A 22481-nucleotide genomic window follows, 5' to 3' on the forward strand; every position below is an offset into this window, starting at 1 on the left:
TCAGGTGTGTGTCACTTCAATCTGTGAATTCACACACTTCCTATCCAGCCGTGACCTTCTCCGAGCCACTTGCAGCTGTGTCTCAAAGCCTAAATACATCGACAATGAATAATTTATGCTGTACCGCAAAGGCCTTGGAGAATCTCCCCATTACCTCTTCCTCCACAGAGAGCATCAGTCATATGACTGATTTCACCAAGAATACACATTACACCTATAGAAACCCATCAACGATCTCACGCAGGGGGAGGAGGATCCTGACCTCGATGTCCTGAAGAGAGCGATAATGATCGCCATACTGTATACAGCTACAACGCTTACCTTAGTAAGCTTAGGTGACCTTTATTCAATGTAATTAAATGACACATCCTTAAAACATAAAATAATAATAATCTCGCGTTGCTTTTGCCTGAACGCACTCCTTTTGAGGAAAGAAAAAAGAAAAAGAAAAAAGAATTGCATCAAGCGTGTGAAATCCGAACAAACCTCACTTGAGATTACTCGAGAAGTAGTGGAGCAAGTACGCGGTGTTTCCTCAAAGGAATATGGTGAAGGACAATGCCACAGACAAGTCCATGTCACCATCTGAACACAGGGATACATGGGAGCTGCCGTTCCCTTCGGAAAGCTGCGACGCTGCGATATGGCGAGGACGGAAAGGGCGTATGAATCTTTTAGTGTTTGTATTCTAGACCTGTTTATGAATAGGTGGGTGAATGATGCAAGCAAACAAGTTCACACACACACACACACACACACACACACACACACACAGCCTCTCACCTCCAGTCCATTTTCTCCACCAGGTAGGTGCAGATCAAAAAGCCTGTCCGATTAAAGCCGTGAGTGCAGTGGACACCTGTGGGGGGAACAGACAGTACACATGAGTGACACACAGCTCTTCGTTCCCTCATGCCAACCGGTGTGTGAGCTTCCTGTATAAATCAATCTCATTATGGCCCGCGGTCATCATGTGATGGATGTAGTGTATTTCAGATCAGGCTGCTGATCAAACACCACGTCCCCCAAGCCACTTCACATCCTCTTTCATCGCTCTCTCCAACACTCCTCTCATCCTTTCTCTTCCTCCCCCACCACTTTACACTCGCTAACAAAGCCCTTCCCTTTCGCTTTCACACTGTCAGAGGTGACCCCTATGTCTGTCTTTGTCTGTCTTTCTCTCTCTCTCTCTCTCTCTCTCTAGTTCACACCTCACTCGCTCGTTAATTCGTCCTCGACTCGCTCGGCCATTTCGGTCACTGATGAGTTTCTGCCCTCTGAGGGAAACGCGGGTGTTCTCACCTATTCGTCAGGAAAGCAAAGCTCAGGCCTCCAGTGGTCTGGATCATGGTAATGATACGCTATAGTCATCGCAAAACCCTTTGATCTGATGCGTCTTGAACCATTTTTCCCCTCAAACTTCCACCAGAACGGTTTTCATGACATGGATGGATGTTTGTGCAAAATATTTATTACACCCTTATAATCATAGAACAGTTGCTAGCGCCAAGCCCAAACATGTGCTCTTCAAACTAACTCTTATGGGTTGGAAGACAATTCATGGATCCTTATGGCTATTGTTAGTTATTTGATATAAACTAGTAGTGCTCTCTGGGTGGGAGGGATGGCGTACTCCTTCTCCCCCGATCGCGGGCATCCGTGAGGTCGTGTGCGCGTTAAAAAAACCGGACGCGGCTTGCTTCCGGGTGGGTTACGCTGCCCCGTGACGCAGCATGAGCACGACCGCTTTTCACCATCCTGTGCTTTTCAAAGTTGTCCATCATTTGGTGCGCAAGTCAAAACTCCTCCTGAAGCTGACCGAGTGCGCGCGTGTGGGAGAACCTTAACGCCGAAAAAGTATGAATAAATGCATCAGCTGCTTCCTTGTAGCCTGGAGAGAAGAAAACACTTTGATTTATCGTTTGATTAAGGGCAAAGAGCAGGCCCGAAGTTTAACTCCTAATTTTAAGGGGAAGGTTGAAGAATCTTTAATAAACGTAACGAATCCCAACAGACGTTCCAGGCGGCGCAATTTAAAAATAGCGTTAACCTGGTCTCCTCATTAACGATGTCTGAATGCGCAGTCGCACACTCTGGAGCACAGGAAGTGATGATGTGAAAAGGGGAAAAACTCTGAAACAATCAAAGGTTCATGACCGAAAGGGACTGGATTAACATCGGCGTCTTCTTCCACAGCGGTCTCGCACGCTCCGTGCTCACACGCCTTCGCCGAGCAACCCCCGCCTCGTTAGAGACGCTGTCCTCGTTCGAGTGACGGACAGTCTCGTCTGCTTCACAGAGTCCTCAGAGATGGGGTTTCGGCCCTCATCATGCCCACTCCTGCCCCTCTCTTCCGGCTGAACGTTGGCCCCCTTCCCCGTGCCCCAGGGAGGTCGTTTCCAAGGCAGCAGCAATAAGCCTCTCACCGCAACTATAATAATAATAATAATAAAATTCATGTATTCCACCCTCTGGGATGGGCTGTGAAGGTTTGGCAGAACCACAAGAGCGCCTCTTATAGGAAATATGATAGAATTACACACACACACACACACACACTCAAAGAACAATCAGATTAGGAAGTGTTGGCAGTAAAGAGTTTAAACCGGGATATATTTCACTTTCGGGTCTCGTTGTGAAGACCAGAGGCTTTATTAGTTACGTAGCACTGAACACTCCTGTCTTCTACGATATCGCGCCGTATTTTTCCTTTTTCCACTACACAATATTCTGGTGCTCATTCGACAGCCTAAGCCTTATCCGGAAACCAGAAAAGGGTCGAATCAGGTTTGTCTTCATCATCCTGACAGGATATCTTCTCCTTCTCGTCTTGCTCCCTCCATTACCCGAGTGTGTAACCGTTTGACCGGAGAGCAGGGGAAGCGGTGTACGCTCTAGTGCTTCCCAACCCGATGACCCGGGATCACTTTTGCTCGGATCTGATCTCTGAACTGAAACCAGCATTTTGGTCACAATCATGAACTGCATCTTTAATATGTCTTGAACAGTATAATGATCTAATATAAAAACAACAGAATTTTCTTTTTTTAATATAACTGTTTACGTCGACTTGCGACCGCTGTATCGCCTGGAACACAGCAATTTGAAGAAATATATATATATATATAGAGAGAGAGAGAGAGAGAGAGAGAGAATAACTCTATAGGTATAAAGTGCTACTTCGTTCATACTGGGAGCAGCCATTTTGATTTGACGTCACTTGCCGAACCTTCCCGACTTCGAGTTGAAGTGGAATTTTCTTTGGTTTTTCCTAGCTGTCCCTGAAAAGTGTTTCCTGATATACTGTACTGTGCAAAAGTTTAGACACCCTTTTTTTTTTTTTTTTTAAGTACAAACTTTGTTATAGATTTTTTTATTTTATGACCTCTACATTATCGAGTTGGTACAAAAAACATTTTAACATTAGTTTTCCAGCACAAAATTAACTGTTTTTTTTTTAAATTATTATTATTATTATTATTATGTAAAAGACACCTTTTTTCAGACAAAAAGAACACAATGAAGGCTGCTGGGTTTTGCTGCAAAACTAAGAAGCGAGTGCGACAGTCAAAGTCTCCAGAAGAACCGTGACTGGTTCAGTAAGATGCTCAATAAAACTTACAGCTCATTTCCTTATAAAACCGCACTAATTCCACCTTTTCTGGTCACACCAAATATTGCCTTTGATTCATTTACTATTCTTTATGGTATTTTTTTTTAAAAACGTAGAAACATTGAATTTCATTATTTTGAAGGCATCTTTGCTCCACGGCGTTTCTTTGCCTAAAACGTTTGCACAGTACCGTATAAGTCAGCGTATGTGTCATTAGGATATAAATCTCAATTTCCTTTATAAAAAACCTATAAACTTAATTGACTAGGTGATAACACATTAAACTTTCTCAAAACCAATTCAGAACCAAAAAATAATAATAATAAATCAATTTCTAGATGAAAGGAAAATTGTCCATATGCAATCTTATCCCTAATTATTAGAATATTACACAGAAATTTCCCAAAATGTGAATTGCTGCAAGATTATGAATATTTCATGTGAAAATGAGTCATAACTGTAAAGAAACTATAAACGGATGAAAAGCATGACGTGTCAGTTATTAACAAATTTAAAAAACCCGTATATAACGAGTGGTAAATTGCTGTGGAATTATTTCGGGATGTGCTGTTATTAGAAAAATATAAACAATTTATTTTTTTTTTTTTAAATCAAGTGATCTATTATAAAAGCTTCAGGATGGTAAGAGGAACTCTTCCTCTTGCATTTCCTAAAATGGCACGCGCTGTCGTGTTCGATTCCCTTCAGAATTGGAGACATTCCCAGGTCCTGATAAACACGGGATTTACTCTTTGAATACTTTCTCTGCAGCGTTATGAATCGTTTAATTAAACATGAACAGGACACTTCTTCACACTGATCCACACGTATTTCCACATACGCCGGTTTATAATCTTTTCTCTACACACGGTAATGATCATCACATGGCTTCGTGTCTCCTCGGTTAGGAAAAAGATTATTCCTTATCAGAAATATTACGCCGGATGCACAGAGCTTAATGTAATAGACGCTAATTCCTTAGCGTGAAATAGAGCTGGAGAGAGAAATATGTATAAATAATACGATGATTTATTCATCTCTTTCATTCATATCAGCAGCTCGGGTGAAAATATTCCTAAAACAACTTGCAGGATGGAGGCTCGGCTCGGCTCGAATGCTTCTCGGTCCAAGTCTTCGACGGAGAAATGTCAATCAAATCTTTCCATCGCAATACGAGAACTACACTCGGACAGTTCTCAGATTGGAAAAGAAATCCAGCTGGATTTTTCCCTTCAATCTCTGTTTGGATGTTTAATATGAGATTTGGCATCATACTATCATTTTTAATATGTTCCTCTATATTACCTGCGGCGATACTATAAACTGTCCAATATTAGATACCGTACACTGAGGAGAAAGAGAATGTATTCCACTTGACACTACTCTAGCTCCCTCTACTGGACATTTTTTACCTTTAACATGTGGAGTTTGTTTCCCCACATATAAAAACATAAAAATGCAACAGGAAGAAGTGAAATTCCTTTACAGGACACACATATGCTGCGCTCTACACTCGAACACGGTCATTAGTGCATCTATTTTTCAGATGATTTCTCCCTCATATACAACTAATGTTCCTTATTTATCAATCTTTCAGTAAAGCCGTGCGTAACTGTTTGTGTCAGCCAAGCCGACCGGAAATATTCCACTGGATTTACAAAAGTTTCACTGATACAGCGCAGAGCACGTCGACACGGCTCATTTGCATGTAGTGACGCCCACAAAACTCCATAAAAGGACAAGGGCCTGGGCAGATGGGAGCGCGAAATGAACAATCAGGGTAAAGGTTATTTCCACTCACTTCTAAGCCACTAAAAATACTTAAAATCATATTATATAATACTAATAATACAAGCAAACACTTCCATCTTGTTTACAGCATTTGTTTACAGCATTTGTTTACAATAGGGCTGCAACAACAATTCGATAAAATCCATAACAATAATCGATCATTAAAATAACTGATGACGAATTTTGATCAAATATGTTGTTTGATGCTGTATTTAGCGATATTTAGAAATAAAAGTAATCGTGTTTTGTATGAGAGCAGTAACTGTGATGGGGTTATAACGTGGAATTGTATAGAAATGTAAGAAGTGAAGGGGTGCAACTAACAAATATTTTCATAATCAATTAGTTGGTTGATTTCTTTTTTCCGATTATCGGATGGGGGGCGGGGCAAACTTTCAGTACCTTTTTTATTTCATTTATTTAAAATAAAATCCACAAACTGAGTGTTACAAATATAAACTTCAGACTAAAACTTTACACAAATGTTTGTCCAGTTATATAAACTGAAAAGAACCCAATACACACACACACACACACACAAACCAGAATATTTATTATTAATTTAGAACTGTAGTTTAATTCTGTGCTTTTTGTGCATCCATAAAAATAATGCATAAATTCTTATAAAATAAACTAATAAGTGTGTGTGTGTGTGTATATTTATATATATATTAGCTTATATTATGTAACAGTATTTATGCATTATGGATGCACAAAAAGCACAGAATTAAACTACAGTCCTGAATTAATAATAAAAACTCCCTTTCACTGCACCTTGTTACTCACTGCCTTTAGGCATGTTGTTTTACTTCTGTTTACTTTGATCATAGTGTTTTAATTAGACATTACACTGCCACTCTGCATCAGCGCATCTACACGGCGCGTGAGGAGCATACACCGCGGCCTTGATACTAATAGATCACGTCATGCGCCACTGACTGGGAAACGGCTTATACTTCCAGTTAGCAAAAAACCACTAGTGCTCCATTGGAGACGATATTACCTTTCTAAAATTCCTACACTAGACCAGGGGTTCGCAAACTTTTCCAGGGCAAGGCCCCCCCCAAATGGCATTAACATTTGACCGAGGCCCCCCTTTTGCAAGATGTCTTTAAAACACATTAAAAATACAGACTTCCGAATATATCCCCCTTTTTTTTTATTAATAATTACAGCTTTACATTACATTAGGAATTGATTGTGTGTGTGGTTGCCTGAGAGTGAGAATTTATTTTTCACACAATTGTTGACGCCCCCAGGCGCCCCCTGGCGGCCCCCACTATGAAAACCACTGCATTAGACGGTAGAGTACACAGTGCACAGTGTACAGTACTTCCTTTGGGACACAACTTTAGTATTTACTCTCCGAAGCGTATTTTCGGAACAGAAGTAACGTAGTGAGTAAGCGCACCGCGTGACGCGCGCAGACCAGCTAATCCATAATGAGATTCTCTGACAATGATTTTCATATGTTTCATGTTGCAGCTCTAAAGAAGTGTCATACATTTACAGAATAAAGCAACGTTTCTGTGTTCAGACGAGTGAATGTGTGTGTTACTGCAACACATTCAACCTCTTACCAGTTAACACTCAGCTTGTGCTTTTGTTCTTCTGCTTTAAAGCTTGTGGACAATCAGCTGTTTTTTTGTTTTCAAAATATAATGATAATATTTTTAAAAAGCCTTTGCAGGATGTATAGCATAGCCCACACAGATACATTTAATACCTTTTTCATAGCCTTCAGTTTGCACAATGTTTGAAGGACAACATCGGGCAGGATGTGAAATAACACGTAATACAGGAAATAAAAATTGGAATTTCAATCCGACTGATCAATTAATCGAAGAAATCATCGACAGATTATCAAGATAATCGTTAGTTGCAGCCCTAGTTTACAGTCGGGCAGGTCGAACTCAGCGACCAGTATTTAATAAAAATGTTTTGTTTTTTTTAAATCGTACACACCTTAAGCTAACCTTTGTTATGACATCATCTTTACCAGTGAAGCACAACTATACCGATAAACTTACATGCATCCATTTAAGAGCTTCTCTGAAAGACACCACAGCTCTGATGAATTCTCGAATATGATTGGTCAGAAGGTGTTGATTAATCAGAAAGTAGTTCCTGCAAATTACAGGTTCGTATTTATATTAATGTTATCACTTCTATAGTAACATCCTACCCTGGACTTTACAGCAGACGCTCCGTATACTGGAAACAGTCTGGACGGGACGGTGGTGAGGGAACGACTGGTTATAGCTGTTATTGTTATGTAAGTAAGAACAGGAACTAACTTGTGGCACAATATTAAATGTAAAATTCATAAACAGATTTTTTTTTTTTAAATTTGTAACTGTGTGTCGTACTTTAAAATCAGTAAAAATAACGCAATCACTGACGAACTAATATAAGGGGAATGAAACACTCTTCATGACATGCCGTCTGCGTTGCGGTTGATTATTTTTCTATAACAGCGTGCAACTGAGCAATAAAGAGAACATGTCACTATGTATTTAACGCTGTACGTCAAAATGTTTAGTCCCGGTGTGCGGTCGGATGGTTACCTCATTACTGCCATTTTCCAAATAACGATTAACACGCATTTCCGTCTAATACCTTCGCTCATGTTTTAACATAATCAAATTCCTTACTCCAGTGGTTCTCGTTTCTTTCGTGTCCGTGTGCAAATGCGCAGCCCAATCCCTCTGGACTCGTCCTAAATCAGAGGTTCTCAACCTTTTGTAACTAAACCCCCCCCCCACGCCTCCCCTATCATGTGGCACACACCCCATCCTCATATTGCAGGAGACCAGATATAATGATTATCTATATTCTATATAAAATAATATATATAATAAATATAGACATATAAACCTAATATATATTCTGTTTTGATAGATAGATTTTTATTTTCGTACTTTTTTAAATTACTTTTCATAACTTTTATGATTTTTTTTTAATAACTTTTATGAAATAACTTTTATAAAACTATATAACAGACAGCTATGGAACATGAATGATCAAAAATGTTTCTGAACACTAAAACTACTTTGAACAAGAGAACTAGTCTGTAATAACTTGGACTATTTTACATGTAAAACATGTTGCATTACATTCATCTTGCATTCTAAAAACATTCACATAAGCATGATGTAAATGTGGAGGAAGGGCGCGTCTCGTTATCCGTGATATAGTTATCTCCGGCTCTCAGACTCTCACTGAACAGCGCAAACGCAGAGAGAGGTGAGGGTGCGGAGGGAAAGCAGGACCTCGCGCTTGCAGGACTGAAAAGTCGCTAAGTCGGCAACACTGGTCTGCACTGACAGCTAGATAAAAGGCAGGCTAAGCTCCGCCTCTCCCTAGCAAAAAGAAAATACAGGTTATTTTTTCTTTCTTTTATTGAAAAACAATAAAATACACAGAGAACCCAAATGATGCCCTTTCTGTGTTTTTTTTCTTGAAAACAATCTGCGCCCCTCCCCCCCCTTCTGATCTCTCCACCCTAGTTGAGAACCACTGATCTAAATCATACAATCGGGTTCCGGGACTGGTTAAACTTTCTGCTGCTCCAGAGTAATTCCCATATTTACATTTATTCATTGAGCAGACGCTTTTATCCAAAACGACTTACAAATGAGGAAATACAAGCAAAGTGATATATCAAGCGGAGAACAATACAAGCAGTGCTACCTTACAACATTTATAATTGAGTTCTAGAGAAGCAAAGTGCGCAGAGTCGAGGTGTAAGAGCCAGAGTAAGGTGTTTTTTTTTTAATAATGTGGGGTTGGCATTTTAGGGGTTAATTACGTGCTCATGGAAGAGATGGGTCTTCGGCAGTTTTTTGAAGATAGTGACCGATTCTGCAGTCCAGAAGTTCATTCAACCGCTGAGGAACAGTTAGTTTGAAGGTTCTGGAAAGGGACCTTGAGCCACGAGGAAGGTCTTTAGATTGCGTGAGGGAACGTAAGCCTCAAGGAGAGTGTTGAGGTAGAGGGGGTGCTGTTCCAGACAAGGTCTTGTACGTGAGCATCGAGGCCTTGAATTTCATGCGGGCGGCTACAGGAAGTCAGCGGAGGGAGATGTGGCGCGCGCAATTTACTTTATGAAGAATCAGAAGAGGATGATGGCACCTCTTTCTTCTGTGCACGAGTCTATAGCGTACAAAAACCAGTTCTCATTTAACCTTAGCCCATTACCTTCCAACATCCGTTACTGCTGTAAAGACGATACTGTCAGTTAACACGGTGATCTTTTGAAGCTAGGAGATCGTAGTGTGAATATTTCACACCTCAGTCAGTTCCAAATCTTATAATTATACTGATTCACTGTGGTGTAAATCAGTAGAGCGTAAACTGCTCAGATCCATCGTGATGTGTTCATTACCATGAAGATAAGTTTAGCGTTGAAACCTGCACTGATTGCCATTTATAAATGTATCGATGTGCTGAGATTTCAATACAGAAATGTTTTTAGAAACAATCAGTCTAGAAGCACAAGAAGGTGTGACTTTCACTTGCCATGTGACCTGCACACTTAGGTAGTTCTCTGCATTGTTGGTAAGCATTAAACACTAACCGAGTTTCCTGTTACAGTTAGCGTTCGCATTTTGAAAACCTCGGGCTTTCCTATAACAACCTACAAAAACACTTAACATTAGACTGATAAGCCAGTGCAAGGAATATTCCTTTAGTTTTTACTCACCAACGTTACACATACAGTGTCCTCCACTAATATTGGCACCCTTGGTAAATATGAGCAAAGAAGGCTGTGAAAATGTGTCTTTATTTTTTAACCTTTTGATTAAAAGAAATCACAAAAATACTCTTCTCTCATGGATATCCAACAACTGCAAACACAACCCAGGTTTATCCAAAAAAATGTCTGTTAAATATATGTGTGCAACAATTATTGACACCCCTATAAATTCATATGAGAACAAATATATTTGAAGTATATTCTTATTGATATTTTACATTTTCATTAGTACACCTGGGTGTCTAGGAACAGGAACGAGGAAGGTGTTTCACACCGATATAAATATGATGTAATACACAGGCCAAATTCCCTTGGTCATTCATAACAATGGGTAAGACCAAGGAATATAGCTGTGATGTGCAGCAAAAGGTTTTTGAGCTTCACAAAATGGGGCGTGGCTATAAGAAAATAGCACAAGCATGGAAAATGCCCATTTCCACCATCAGGGCAATAATTAAGAAGTTCCAGTCAACTGGAGATGTTATGAATCGACCTGGAATTGGACGTGTGTCTATATTGTCTCAATGCACTGTGAAGAGGATGATTCGAGTGGCCAAAAAATCTCCAAGGATCACAGCTGGAGAACTGCAGAAGTTAGTTGTGTCTTGAGGTCAGAAAGTCTCCAAAACTACAATCCAAAGTCACCTACATCACCACAAGTTGTTTGGAAGGGTTTCAAGAAAAAAGCCTCTACTCTCATCCAAAAACAATCTCAAGCGTCTTCAGGTTGCCAGACACTACTGGAACTTCAAATGGGATCGGGTTCTATGGTCAGATGAAACCAAAATAGAGCTTTTTGGCAATAAACACCAGAGGAGGTTTTGGTGCACACAGAGAGGTAGCCATATGGAAAAGTACCTCATGCCCACGGTTAAATATGGAGGTGGATCTTTAATGTTTTGGGGTTGTTTTTCTGCAGAGGACCTGGACATTTTGTTAGGATACATGGCATCATGGACATGTCAAATATCAACAGATATTAAATGAAAACCTGACTGCCTCTGCCAGAAAGCTTAAAATGGGCCGTGGTTGGATCTTTCAGCAGGACAATGATCCAAAACATACATCAAAATCAACACAAAAATGTTTTACTGACCACAAAATCAAGGTCCTGCCATGACCATCCCAGTCCCCTGACCTGAAACCCATAGAAAACCTGTGGGGTGAACTGAAGAGGAGTCTCCACCAGCGTGGACCTGGAAATGTGAAGGATCTGGAGAGATTCTGTATGGAGGAATGATGTCAGACCCCTTACCATGTATTCTCCAACCTCATCAGGCATTATAGGAGAAGACTCAGAGCTGTTATCTTGGCGAAGAGAGGTAGCACAAAGTATTGACTAAAAAGGTGCCAATAATTGTTGCACACATATATTTAACAAAGATATATTTTTTTGGATAAACCTGTGTTGTATTTGCAATTGTTTGATCTCCATGAGAGCAGAATCTTTGTGAATTTTTCGAACAAAAGATCAAAACAATAAAGACAATTTTTCACAGACTTCTTTGCTCATATTTACCAAGGGTGCCAATACTAGTGGAGGGCACTGTACATATGTTACTGACATGATAAAATGTTTAAATGTGACCGCAGTTCTAGATTATAAATCTGAAATTAGAAAAAGAAATGTAGGGTGTTTAAGGCTTGGGGGTCGCAGAACGTTCAGAATGTCCGTTCGTCGACGTTTGCCCAAACAGTTCTGCGAACCCCTGCTGAAAAGATGTAGCATAGTTGATAACTTTAAAAACGATTAAAGAAAACTTGCCTATGAGTTCGGTGGGATTCTTCTGTATGAAGTTCTCACATATCCTGATGAACGTCTCTGTCGTCTCTACAGTGGGACATTCCCCGTGGCTGCATTGGAAAGAAAAATACTTTACTGCATATAAAGGATAGAAGAAGAAAAAAAACATAGCCGAATGACACAAAGAAGGTCACGTCTATACAGCGGAGGTTTCCGTGAAAAACTGGGTCCATGGAAAGGCGTCTGCAGCTTTAACATCGACACGACTAAAGTGTGCTGTATTTCATAATACGTGCTTCCTTTTCGCCCATTTTGTATCCCATACGATCCATATCATATACTAACCAGCTGCCTGACTTCAGAACATCTTTCTCGGACACTTTCTTGTCCGTGCTGCTGAACAGATCTGAAGCTGTGAACGTCTTCGCTCTCGAACCATATTAAATTGAATTATTGTTTATCAGGGTGACTTCAGTATGCAAGAATTCGAGAAGAATCTCCACCACTGTTCACCACAGGGCACGTGCACGCATAGTTACATGCTAAACTTGTTACGCGTATTCACAATCCCAACCTCAGTTTACAGCATTCTTGACATTAACGGGTAATTAAGCAAAAAAAACAAAAACAAAACAAAACCAAAAAAAAAACGACTAAACGTTAAATCTCGCGCCGACTCGTAAACAGCTTCCGGTTGTTTTTCCGTTTTAATGACATCGCGTGCACACGTCAAGCGTTACCTATGTCCGGCCACGCCCCCTCCGTTTCCCAATCAGAGCTAAGGAGATGTCGTCGATCGTTTGGGGGCGCGATATGACGAATGCACGTTATACACGATATCACAAGTCTAAGCGGTGGAAATCGTAACCCACCTTTAAAAAAATAAAAAGTTATTATATTTAGTTTAATCCAAATAAATAATCTTAGATTGGACCGATCATGTACTGTGAGTGGAAAGGCTAGGAATAAAAAAAGCTCGGTAACGTTTCTAATACAGACAAATTATTACTGAGCACATTACAAAATAGGTTCAATGTTCATATTGTATACTTTTTTTAATACAAAAACAGCGTTTGAGAACCCCTGTTAAATAGTATACACAAAGCTGAAGTATACCCTTTACACTGAAGTTTGATGTATTTGATCCCTTCTTTCTCGATATCTGTTCGGTCATAAAAGCGTGTCGTGTTCGTCAGATCGACCAGCAAGCCCATCTTGACCTGGGGACAAAAAGAAGAAGGAGAAATGTTTTTCCTGCTGTGTAACACAAGTGTCATTTACAGTATCGTTCCTAGGAGTACGTTCAGATCTCAAGAAGACCGTACGGAATATCGGCATAAGAACCACTAAATCAGCATGCAGTGCTGTGAAAAAGTATCTGCGCCCAACCTGATTTCTTCTGTTTTTGCGTATATCTCATACTAAATTGTTTCAGAAATTAAAACATAGGCAACTTGAGGAAGCACAAATGTCAGTTTTTAAATGATAATGTTATTTACTCAAGTTGCCAAGTTGATTTTATCCAATACCAACTGGGCCTGTGTGAAAATGTATTTGTAAATGTAGTTTTCACAAGCACAAGTTTTCTGTTAGGAGAAATTTATTTAACACTGGTGGAAGGAGTCTCCAGCGTCAGTGAGTACGTTTTCCATTTCCATCCAGTACATTTCCGTTTTTTTTTTTGGAAGTCTTGTGTGTGTTTTTTTTTGTCTTATTAACAAGAAAAAGAACAGCTGGTGAGGGAGCGACTGTTTACAGCTGTCAAACTGTAAGTGGTAACAGGAGTTAACTTGTTTTGCGCAACATTAAATGGTTACAAGTATGATGTGATTCTTTAATAACTAACAACTGGAACTCAACAACAAAAATTAACCATATACTTCAAATGTGAAGGAAATGGTTAAAGAAAAATGATGTCAAACATTTGACCTTGCTGCGACCTTGACCCTGTTTGGATCAAATCCCAAATCTAATCAGTTCATCTGCTGGTTACGATGATAAGTCCATCCTACAAACTTTCAACCAGGCGCTCCGGAGATATCGCGCTAATGAGCAACTGGGACATACGGACAAGTGGACAACCCGAATACGCCATGTCTCCGCCGACACCTAGTGACGGATGCATAGAAATTCTAACAGTTGACAAACTGCTGTGGTGTAACAGAAATACAACACTTCACTAAGTGCTATTATTGGAAAATAATCAACTTTTTGGGTGGTCACAGTACTTCAGTAGCATTACACCACCCTGTCATTGATTATTTTCTACGGGTGGGATGATATAGGATTTGATGCAATTTGAATGAAGAAAAATTACAGCTGAAAACATTCTTTTTATTATTATTATTTCTGAACCTTAAACGATGCAAAACAATGTGCATTTTTGCCTGTATAAAACTGCTACAGGTTTAATACTGTAAACAAAATGGACTACAAGTTCACCATATCTTAGAAATAAATAAATATATATATATTTGTAAATTCTCTCCAAAATTTGATTGAAGAAGCAAAGTCTCTGACCTGAGAAATGAAACATAATGAGCTTCGTTGCAGCACCTGAGGCATAATTTTAACTGGAAACAGAGCTCCAAAGTCGATAAAAGAATGCGATCACATGACCAGCGTGCTCTCTACATACACCGATCAGCCATAACATTAAAACCACTGACAGGTGAACTGAATAACATTGATTATCTAGTTACTGTGGCAGGTGTCAAGGGGTGGGATATATTAGACAGCAAATGAACAGTCAGTTCTCAGAGTTGATGTGGTGGAAACAGGAAAAATGGGCAAGCGTAAAGATCTGAGCAACTTTGACAAGGGACCAAATGTGATGGCTAGACGACTGGGTCAGAGCATCTCCAAAACTGCAGGTCTTGTGGGGTGTTCCTGATATGCAGTGGTTAGTACCTACCAAAAGTGGTCCAAGGAAGGACAACCAGTGAACCGGTGACAGGGTCATGGGTGGCCGAGGCTCATTGATGCACGTGGAGAGCAAAGGCTAGCCTGTCTGATCCGATCCCACAGAAGAATTACTGTAGCACAAACTGCTAAAAAAGTTCATGCTGGTTATGATGGAAAGGAATCAGAACACACAGTGCATCACAGCTTGCTGCGTAGGGGACTGCGTAGTCACAGACCGATCAGAGTGCCCATGCTGACCCTGTACACCGCCAAAAGCTCCTACAGTGGGCACGTGGGCATCAGAACTGGACCATGGAGCAATGGAAGAAGGTGGTCGTGGTCTGATGAATCATGTTTTTTTTTTACATCATGTGGACGGTCGGGTACGTGTGCGTCGCTTACCTGGGGAAGAGTTGACACCAGGATACACTATGAGAAGAAGAAACGCCGGCGGAGGCAGTGTGATGCTCTGGGCAATGTTCTGCTGGGAAACCTTGAGTCCTGGCATTCATGTAGATGTTACTTTGACGTGCACCACCTACCTAAACATTGTCGCAGACCAAGTACACCCCTTCATGGCAATGGAATTCCCTAATGGCAGTGGCCTCTTTCAGCAGGATAATGCACCTGCTACACTAAAAAATATTGATCAGGAACGGTTTGAGTAACATGACAGAGAGTTCAAGGTGTTGACTTGACCTCCAAATTCCCCAGATCTCAATCCGATCGAGCATCTGAGGGATGTGCTGGACAAACAAGTCCGATCCACGGAGGCCACAACTCACAACTTACAGGATTAACATCTTGGTTCTAGATACCACAGCATACTTTCAGAGGTTTTGTATGTCCATGCCTCGACAGATCAGAGCTGTTTTGGTGGCACAAGGTGGGACCTACACAATATTAGGCAGGTGATTTTAATGTTATGGCTAGTCTGTGTATTTCACTCTATGGAATGTGCAGATTGGGACCTCTGGTGTTCAAACAGTGCAATTGCATTAGCTGCGTTATTAACTGAATGCTAATTAATGTGAAGCACATGTCACACCCGTGTTATTTTCCTATAACAGCAGGCCCTGTCACCTTTTGTCTCTACCTTATAGTGTGATGTCCCTTAAGTTACCTTAAGTTCACTTTCACAGAGGGTTTGTACAAACTCATACCTTCAGACTTTTAAGGTAGTTGGACAGCATGCTCGGATGAAACCTGTTCTCCTCTGGGACCATGTCGTCGTATCTGGGACCCAACATGGTTTTCATTGGTAAGAATTTACCTGCAAAATAAAACAGAGAATAACATTTCAAGATGGAAGTGAAATAAACAACATGTATGAAACTTAATTTCAAATGTCTACTACGTATTAGAAAGATCTCTACATCACTGCTATGTTAGGAAATCATTAGGTACCTCAACAACGACGACGTTTACATGGACAGCAGTAATCTAATTATTGGCCTTATTCTGAATAAGACAATATTGTGATTAAGGTGTTTACGTGAGTTGATTTTAGAATATTCCTTTCATGTTCCCGTTTAACATGTTATAGAACATAGTTCGATCATCATTACGTCACCGCTCCACGCCGTCCGACGTCCCTCCAGAATTTCACGTATCGACATACAGTTCGTCTTCGTCATGGTACCGTATACAGTTTTGGGTGTTTGATTTTTAGTTTCACGAAAGTTTCAAGTGCAGTTAATTATTTGTGCAAATAGACGACTGCTTGAAGCCGTGGGCTGCGTCCCAAACCAGGTACTTACCTACTATACAGCAGCTCAGATACATGTATTTCACCTACTATATAGCGGGTAAGTAGGTGGTTTCGGACGCAGCCGTGCTTTCTTGTTTGCCGTCAAACGGTTGAGCGCTGCCGTGTGTGTATGTGTCCTGTTGCAAAATGCGGTGAAAACTCCCACACGTGTTAATAGTGTGATTAAGGTGTGTACATGTCTGTAACGCACTTCGATAATGCGACTAAAACAGGAATACTCCACACGTCTTAATTCGATTTGTGTTTACTTCGAGTATGACTTTAGTCAGATTAAGGTAATTAAAAATTGCTGTTTACATGCTAGTTTCTTAATCAGCGTATCGTCTTTATCGGGTTAATATCGGATTATTGTTGTCCATGTAAACGTACTGAATGGTGTTTAACCATGAACCATAAAATAGTCACATCTGGGGGAAACTTGCACAAAGTATCAATACAAATGGAAGCTGTTGCACACGAGGAAGGCACGGTGGCTCTTTTCCCCCAATATAATAAATTACCTGCAGCGCACGCAGACGAAACACTATCACAAACCTTATGTAATCTTGTGATCAGAGGCGGATGCCTGATATTTGGGAGCAGGATCATGTGAGACATGTTCTGGGAGGTAATTATACCATATCATCTCGATGACAGACGTTTACATGGACAGCAGTAATGTAATTATTGACCTTATTCTGAATAAGACGATATCCTGATTAAGGTGTTTACATGAGTCGCTTTTAGAATATTCCTTTCATGTTCCTGTTTTACATGTTATAGAACATAGGTCGATTAACGGCACACGTCATTACGTCCCCGCGCCACACCGTCCGATGTTTCCTCCAGAATTTCACGTATCGACATACAGTTCATCTTCGTTATGGTACCGTATACAGTTTTGGGTGTTTTTAATTTTACGAAAGCTTCAAGTGCAGTTAATTATTAGTCGTGCTATACGTGCAAATAGACGACTGCTTGAAGCCGTGGGCTGCGTCCCAAACCGCATACTTACCTACTATATAGTATATATGTATTACGCCTACTATATAGTGTGTAAGTACGCGGTTTTGGACGCAGCCATGCTCTCTTGTTACCGTCAAACGGTTGAGCACTGTCGTGTGTGTACGTGTCCTGTCACAATGCGGTGAAAACTCCCACGCGACGTTAACAGTGTGATTAAGGTGTGTACATGTCTGTAATGCACTTCAATAATGCGACTAAAACAGGAATACTCCACGTCTTAATTCCATTTGTGTTTACTTCGAGTATGACTTTAGTTGGACTAAGATCATCAATAATCGCTGTTTACATGGTAGCTTTTAATCAGAGTATCATCTTAATCGGGTTAATATCGGAATATTGTTGTCCATGTAAACATACTGACTGATAACTAATCCGATCGACTAATAAGTAACTAATCCGATCTGAACAGGGCTGTTGAAATAAAGGCTTAGCCACGGCCACACGAGGTTGTGATTGGCTAGAAAGACAGGGAAGGGGAGGAGTTGCAGTGAGGGGCCGGGTTTCGGGGCTCAGCTGCGACCGTTGACATTCTTCGTTAAATAATTTCGCGTTTTAATTATTAATAAAAAATATATAACATTTTAAAAAGACAGACTTTTTTTTTTTTAGATAATCTGTCGCACTGTGAATCCCACGTCGGCTATCAGCTACACACTCAGTCACTGACATCACGACTCTAACAGCAACGCTTATCATATTATTATTACTATTATTATTATTTATTATTACTTATTATTATTATTATTATTATGAGTAGTAGTAACAGTAATAGTAATATACATGTATTTATAGTAACTAGTGCATGTTTCTTGACATTTTTGATGCAACATGGCTCATGAACATAGCTAGCTCAGGCTTGTAGTGCGTTGAAGCTAAGCTAGACGGCTAATATGCTAACAGTGAAACCACTGAGCTGTGCATTAGCGTTGTTATGGTGTGATACTTTATTTTTTATTTTTTTAATACGGACACAAATGCTGTTCCTGTGATTAAAATAAAACCCTAGCTAGTTCTCGGCAGAACTGTGCTAATACATGGTGTAGCAAGCTAAGTGTGGTGTACTGGATAGCTAAACTAACACAACAGACGCTCACCAGCTACAGGTTGTCCTCTCCTGGGACAGTTTAGCCATCGAGGAGGTGGTCCTCCGTGCGCCATGGTCTCTAACAGATAAGAAGAAGCTGCAGTGTGTGTGTGTTATCTTTCTGCCTCTGTGTTAACCCAGCACTGACGTTAAGGCTCCTCCGGAGATGAGCTCTCCAGCGCGGGGCTGCTGCTCAACTCCGACTCGGGCTCCGAATTACAGCTCACACCGTCTTAGCGTCCACTTTTTATCCACCAGTCCATGCCTCCTGCTTGTTTTTCAGTGCTCATAAACCAATGTTTTCAAAAGAAAAATAAACAAACACCACGCGGACCGCTAGCTCACTCACTCAATGGGCCATAACTACAACGTAAGCTCGACATAGCAGGTGATTCGAATCCTTTAGGTATCGACACAGTGGTTTGAACGAAGCGGAAAGGTCACGTGGTTCCCTGTTTACGCAAAATAAGAGAATCGAAGTCACGGAGAAACTTGTTTTCGTGTCTTTTTTTTTAAACAAACCAAACAAGATATTTATCGGATTATTTAGCAGTATACTTGGCACATATATACTCTTGCTTATTTGTGAAGAAATTCTAGCCATTTTTAAAAAGGCTTAATAAAGGGAAAACAAGGCATTACAGGAGCCCTTTCCCAATTCCAGGGCCCGTTAATGTTTTTGTTTATTTCTTTTTTACAAACTTTATTTTCTATCTTTTTTTTTTTTTACTAACAATATACATCAGAAAAAGGACAGGTGTAATTTGCTGATGTAGAAAGAAATTAAATATTACTGACAGAAAATGTACAAGTTTTATCAGCATCTATATTGTCAATAAATGTAATCATATATATATATAGAAATATATATATATGTATGTATGTATGTATAGTGTTGTGCAAAATAAATGCTGTAGAGCAAAGATACCTTCAAAAATAAATTAAATGTTTCTACATTTTATATAATACTATAAAGAGCAGTAATAAACAGTAATAAATGAAACAAGTCACTATTTAGTTTGACGACGCTTTGCTTTAAAAAAAAAAAAAAATTAGTAGTCTCAGGTACACTTTGTACAGTTTTATAAGGAAATGAGCTGTAAGATTTATTGAGTATTTTGAAGAACCAGCCACGGTTCTTCTGGAGACTTTGACTGTGCACTCGCTTCTTATTTTTGCAGCAAAACCCAGCAGCCTTCATTGTGTTTTTTGTCTGAAAAGCGTCTATTATGAAATACGCTGCTTTCTACACTGACATACAAACATGTTTCTTTTAACATTTAACTAAACTAATGTTTGGGAAGCTAAAATGTTTTTTTGTACTGACTCAATAATGTAGGTCATAAAATAAAAATCTATCTAAGTTTGTTCTAAAAAAAAAATATGGTGCCTAAGACTTTTACACTATATATATATAAATATACATATGTACACACTGTATATATTTTTACGTTTGGAGATCTGTATAAATTTGTCTTTTTTTTCTTTTGTTTTATTGTGTATTTTTCTTTTTCTTCGATGCTCTTAATTGCAGCGAATCTCGATTTTGAATTTTGTGGTTGCTAATAATAAAAACTAATAAACAAAGAGTAATAATGATATTTTTAAAAAGAAAGTTGTTTTCCCAAGATCATACTCTAGCAGTAGCCTACCTACACTGTTGTGGCCAGGTTTATCTGTTTATCTCTCACCATTTGTTTTGTGACCCGCAAAACCATTAAGGTGGCATCTCACAAACATCATGGGGTAACCATGGAGACTTCCAGGTCCCTCAAGTTGACTAGAAATGAAGCTGACCATCTGTTCATGATCACTATAATGTCCATGACCGTAGAGCTGCAGATTTCTGAGACGCCTTTTCAAGTGACAGACACTAATTTAGAAATAGTCTAGCACTGACGAACACACAGCTGTTTCCTCTTGGGACAGTCCCTGAATAAAGTAAAACGGATGTGCTCATCCATGATGAACAGCATGTGTGCCTAATCATGCAGTTCAACATCATGAAAAATGAGTTGTGAAGACAAGATAACGGCACTAAAAAGTCAAAATAGCTCAAAGCCTTTCTGGACTTCTGTAAAATAAATAAATAAATAAATAAATAAATAAAAATCATGAAACGTATGAAATTTGGTTTGGAATCAGTTTCTACACTTATGAAACTTCTCTGTTGTGCAGTGGGTAATGTTGCCTCTTCACAACTCCAGGGTCCCAGGGTTCGATCCTGAGCTTGTCTGTGAGTAATTTTTGAACTTGTTCTCCCTGTTTTTTCGCTCCAGGTTGTCTAGTTTCCTTCCACCTCGCAAAAACATGCCACTAGGTGGATTGGCTCAGATAAATTGCCCCTAGGTGTAAATAAGAGTGTGTGTGGTGCCCGGTGATGTACTGCCATTCCATCCAGGTTGTATCCCTGCCTCACGCCCAGTGTTCCCGGGATCCCACGACAGGATAAAACGATTAACTGAACGTAATTGAGTGATGAAGCTTCACACCAACTTCTAAGTGGTAGGACCTAAATAATGACAACCAGTAGAGGGAGTCCAGAGACTGAATTTGTCAAATCAATGAGGAAAGTTATTATTATTTATTTATTTTTTTTAATTAAAGGTAGTACATGTGTTTGGTCATGCAGACAGTAATGCAGATTCAAAGTAGTTTTGTGTAAACCATATTCAAAGTAAACTAGTTTCATCTACAAATAAACATTTGCAACAGAGCGCAAGTAAATGTTACACCATTTTTGTTTTAGTACTTTTACTATGTTGCATCATTCTGGACTTCAGCATGAGTCATAAATTCCCATGATGACCCACTTTGTTAATCCTCTGTTAGCAACCTATGATCAACCCTTTTTTTTTCAGCATAAGCATGCAAAAACCCCCAATGTCTCTAAAAGATTGGCCTCTAGGACACATGCAGTGTGAAAACATTTTCCAGACCTAGATTAAACAAATGCCATTATGGTGCCACGTGAATGTAAATTTCTCACTCGATGCCCTCTTTGAATTAAACTATGGTGCATTCTATCGATCAGGACCACTGTTCAAGTACGCTGTTTCAGGGAGAATGTTTCCGAACAATCACAGTCGGATGATGCTAGAATTCCCATACATAAAAATCTCCCCCAAATTCACAGACGTGTCTGTTGCCTAGCAGATTTTCTGCAGCTCCTTCAACCGAGACTCTGAGCACAACAACCAGCTATTTTCCCTTACTGGCCTCTGTTGTGGATACAGAATACTAATGTGTCATGTAGATATAAATGCTGACGTGTCAATGTGGAATTCTCATCTCCCAATAATGATCCAGGTTTATAATCACAATAAAATTGAGTCATCTTCATGAGCACTGCTAGTCGTAAAGTATAATCATAAAAGAAGTTCAGCAGCACATCAGTCAGGGTTTAACGTCATCGTTTCTAGTGCATTAAGCATTTCGTTTACTCACAAACACTTGCTAGATTCTCTATGAAATGCTAGGCTATGGAACTTTTACATTGATTTTCAATATTATTATTATTATTATTATTATTATTATTATTATTATTATTATGGCGCATGGTGGCTTAGTGGTTAGCACGTTCGCCTCACACCTCCAGGGTCGGGGAGTTCGATTCCCACTGTGGCCCTGTGTGTGTGGAGTTTGCATGTTCTCCCCGTGCTGCGGGTTTCCTCCGGGTACTCAGGTTTCCTCCCCCAGTCCAAAGATATGCATGGTAGGCTGATTGGTGAGTCCAAATTGTCCGTAGTGTATGAATGGGTGTGTGAATGTGTATGTGACTGTGTGCCCTTGTGCCCCATGCTCCATGCT

General features: G+C 39.9%; 1 protein-coding gene across 1 annotated transcript in view; it reads right to left on the reverse strand.

Annotated features, from left to right (window-relative positions):
* The window catches only part of rngtt (RNA guanylyltransferase and 5'-phosphatase), a 131211-nt gene extending 112121 nt beyond the window's left edge, over window positions 1-19090 (reverse strand). The window contains exons 1-5 of the mRNA XM_053645812.1: window positions 18682-19090; window positions 15975-16084; window positions 13024-13127; window positions 11929-12017; window positions 784-859 (exon numbers count right to left, since the gene is read on the reverse strand). Coding sequence (XP_053501787.1) covers window positions 784-859; window positions 11929-12017; window positions 13024-13127; window positions 15975-16084; window positions 18682-18745 — 443 coding nt within the window. The 5' untranslated portion in view covers window positions 18746-19090. The remainder of the gene's footprint in view (window positions 1-783; window positions 860-11928; window positions 12018-13023; window positions 13128-15974; window positions 16085-18681) is intronic.
* Between the last annotated feature and the right edge of the window lie 3391 nt (window positions 19091-22481).

The sequence above is a fragment of the Ictalurus furcatus genome, chromosome 2 (assembly GCF_023375685.1).
Source record: "Ictalurus furcatus strain D&B chromosome 2, Billie_1.0, whole genome shotgun sequence".
Lineage (NCBI taxonomy): Eukaryota > Metazoa > Chordata > Actinopteri > Siluriformes > Ictaluridae > Ictalurus > Ictalurus furcatus.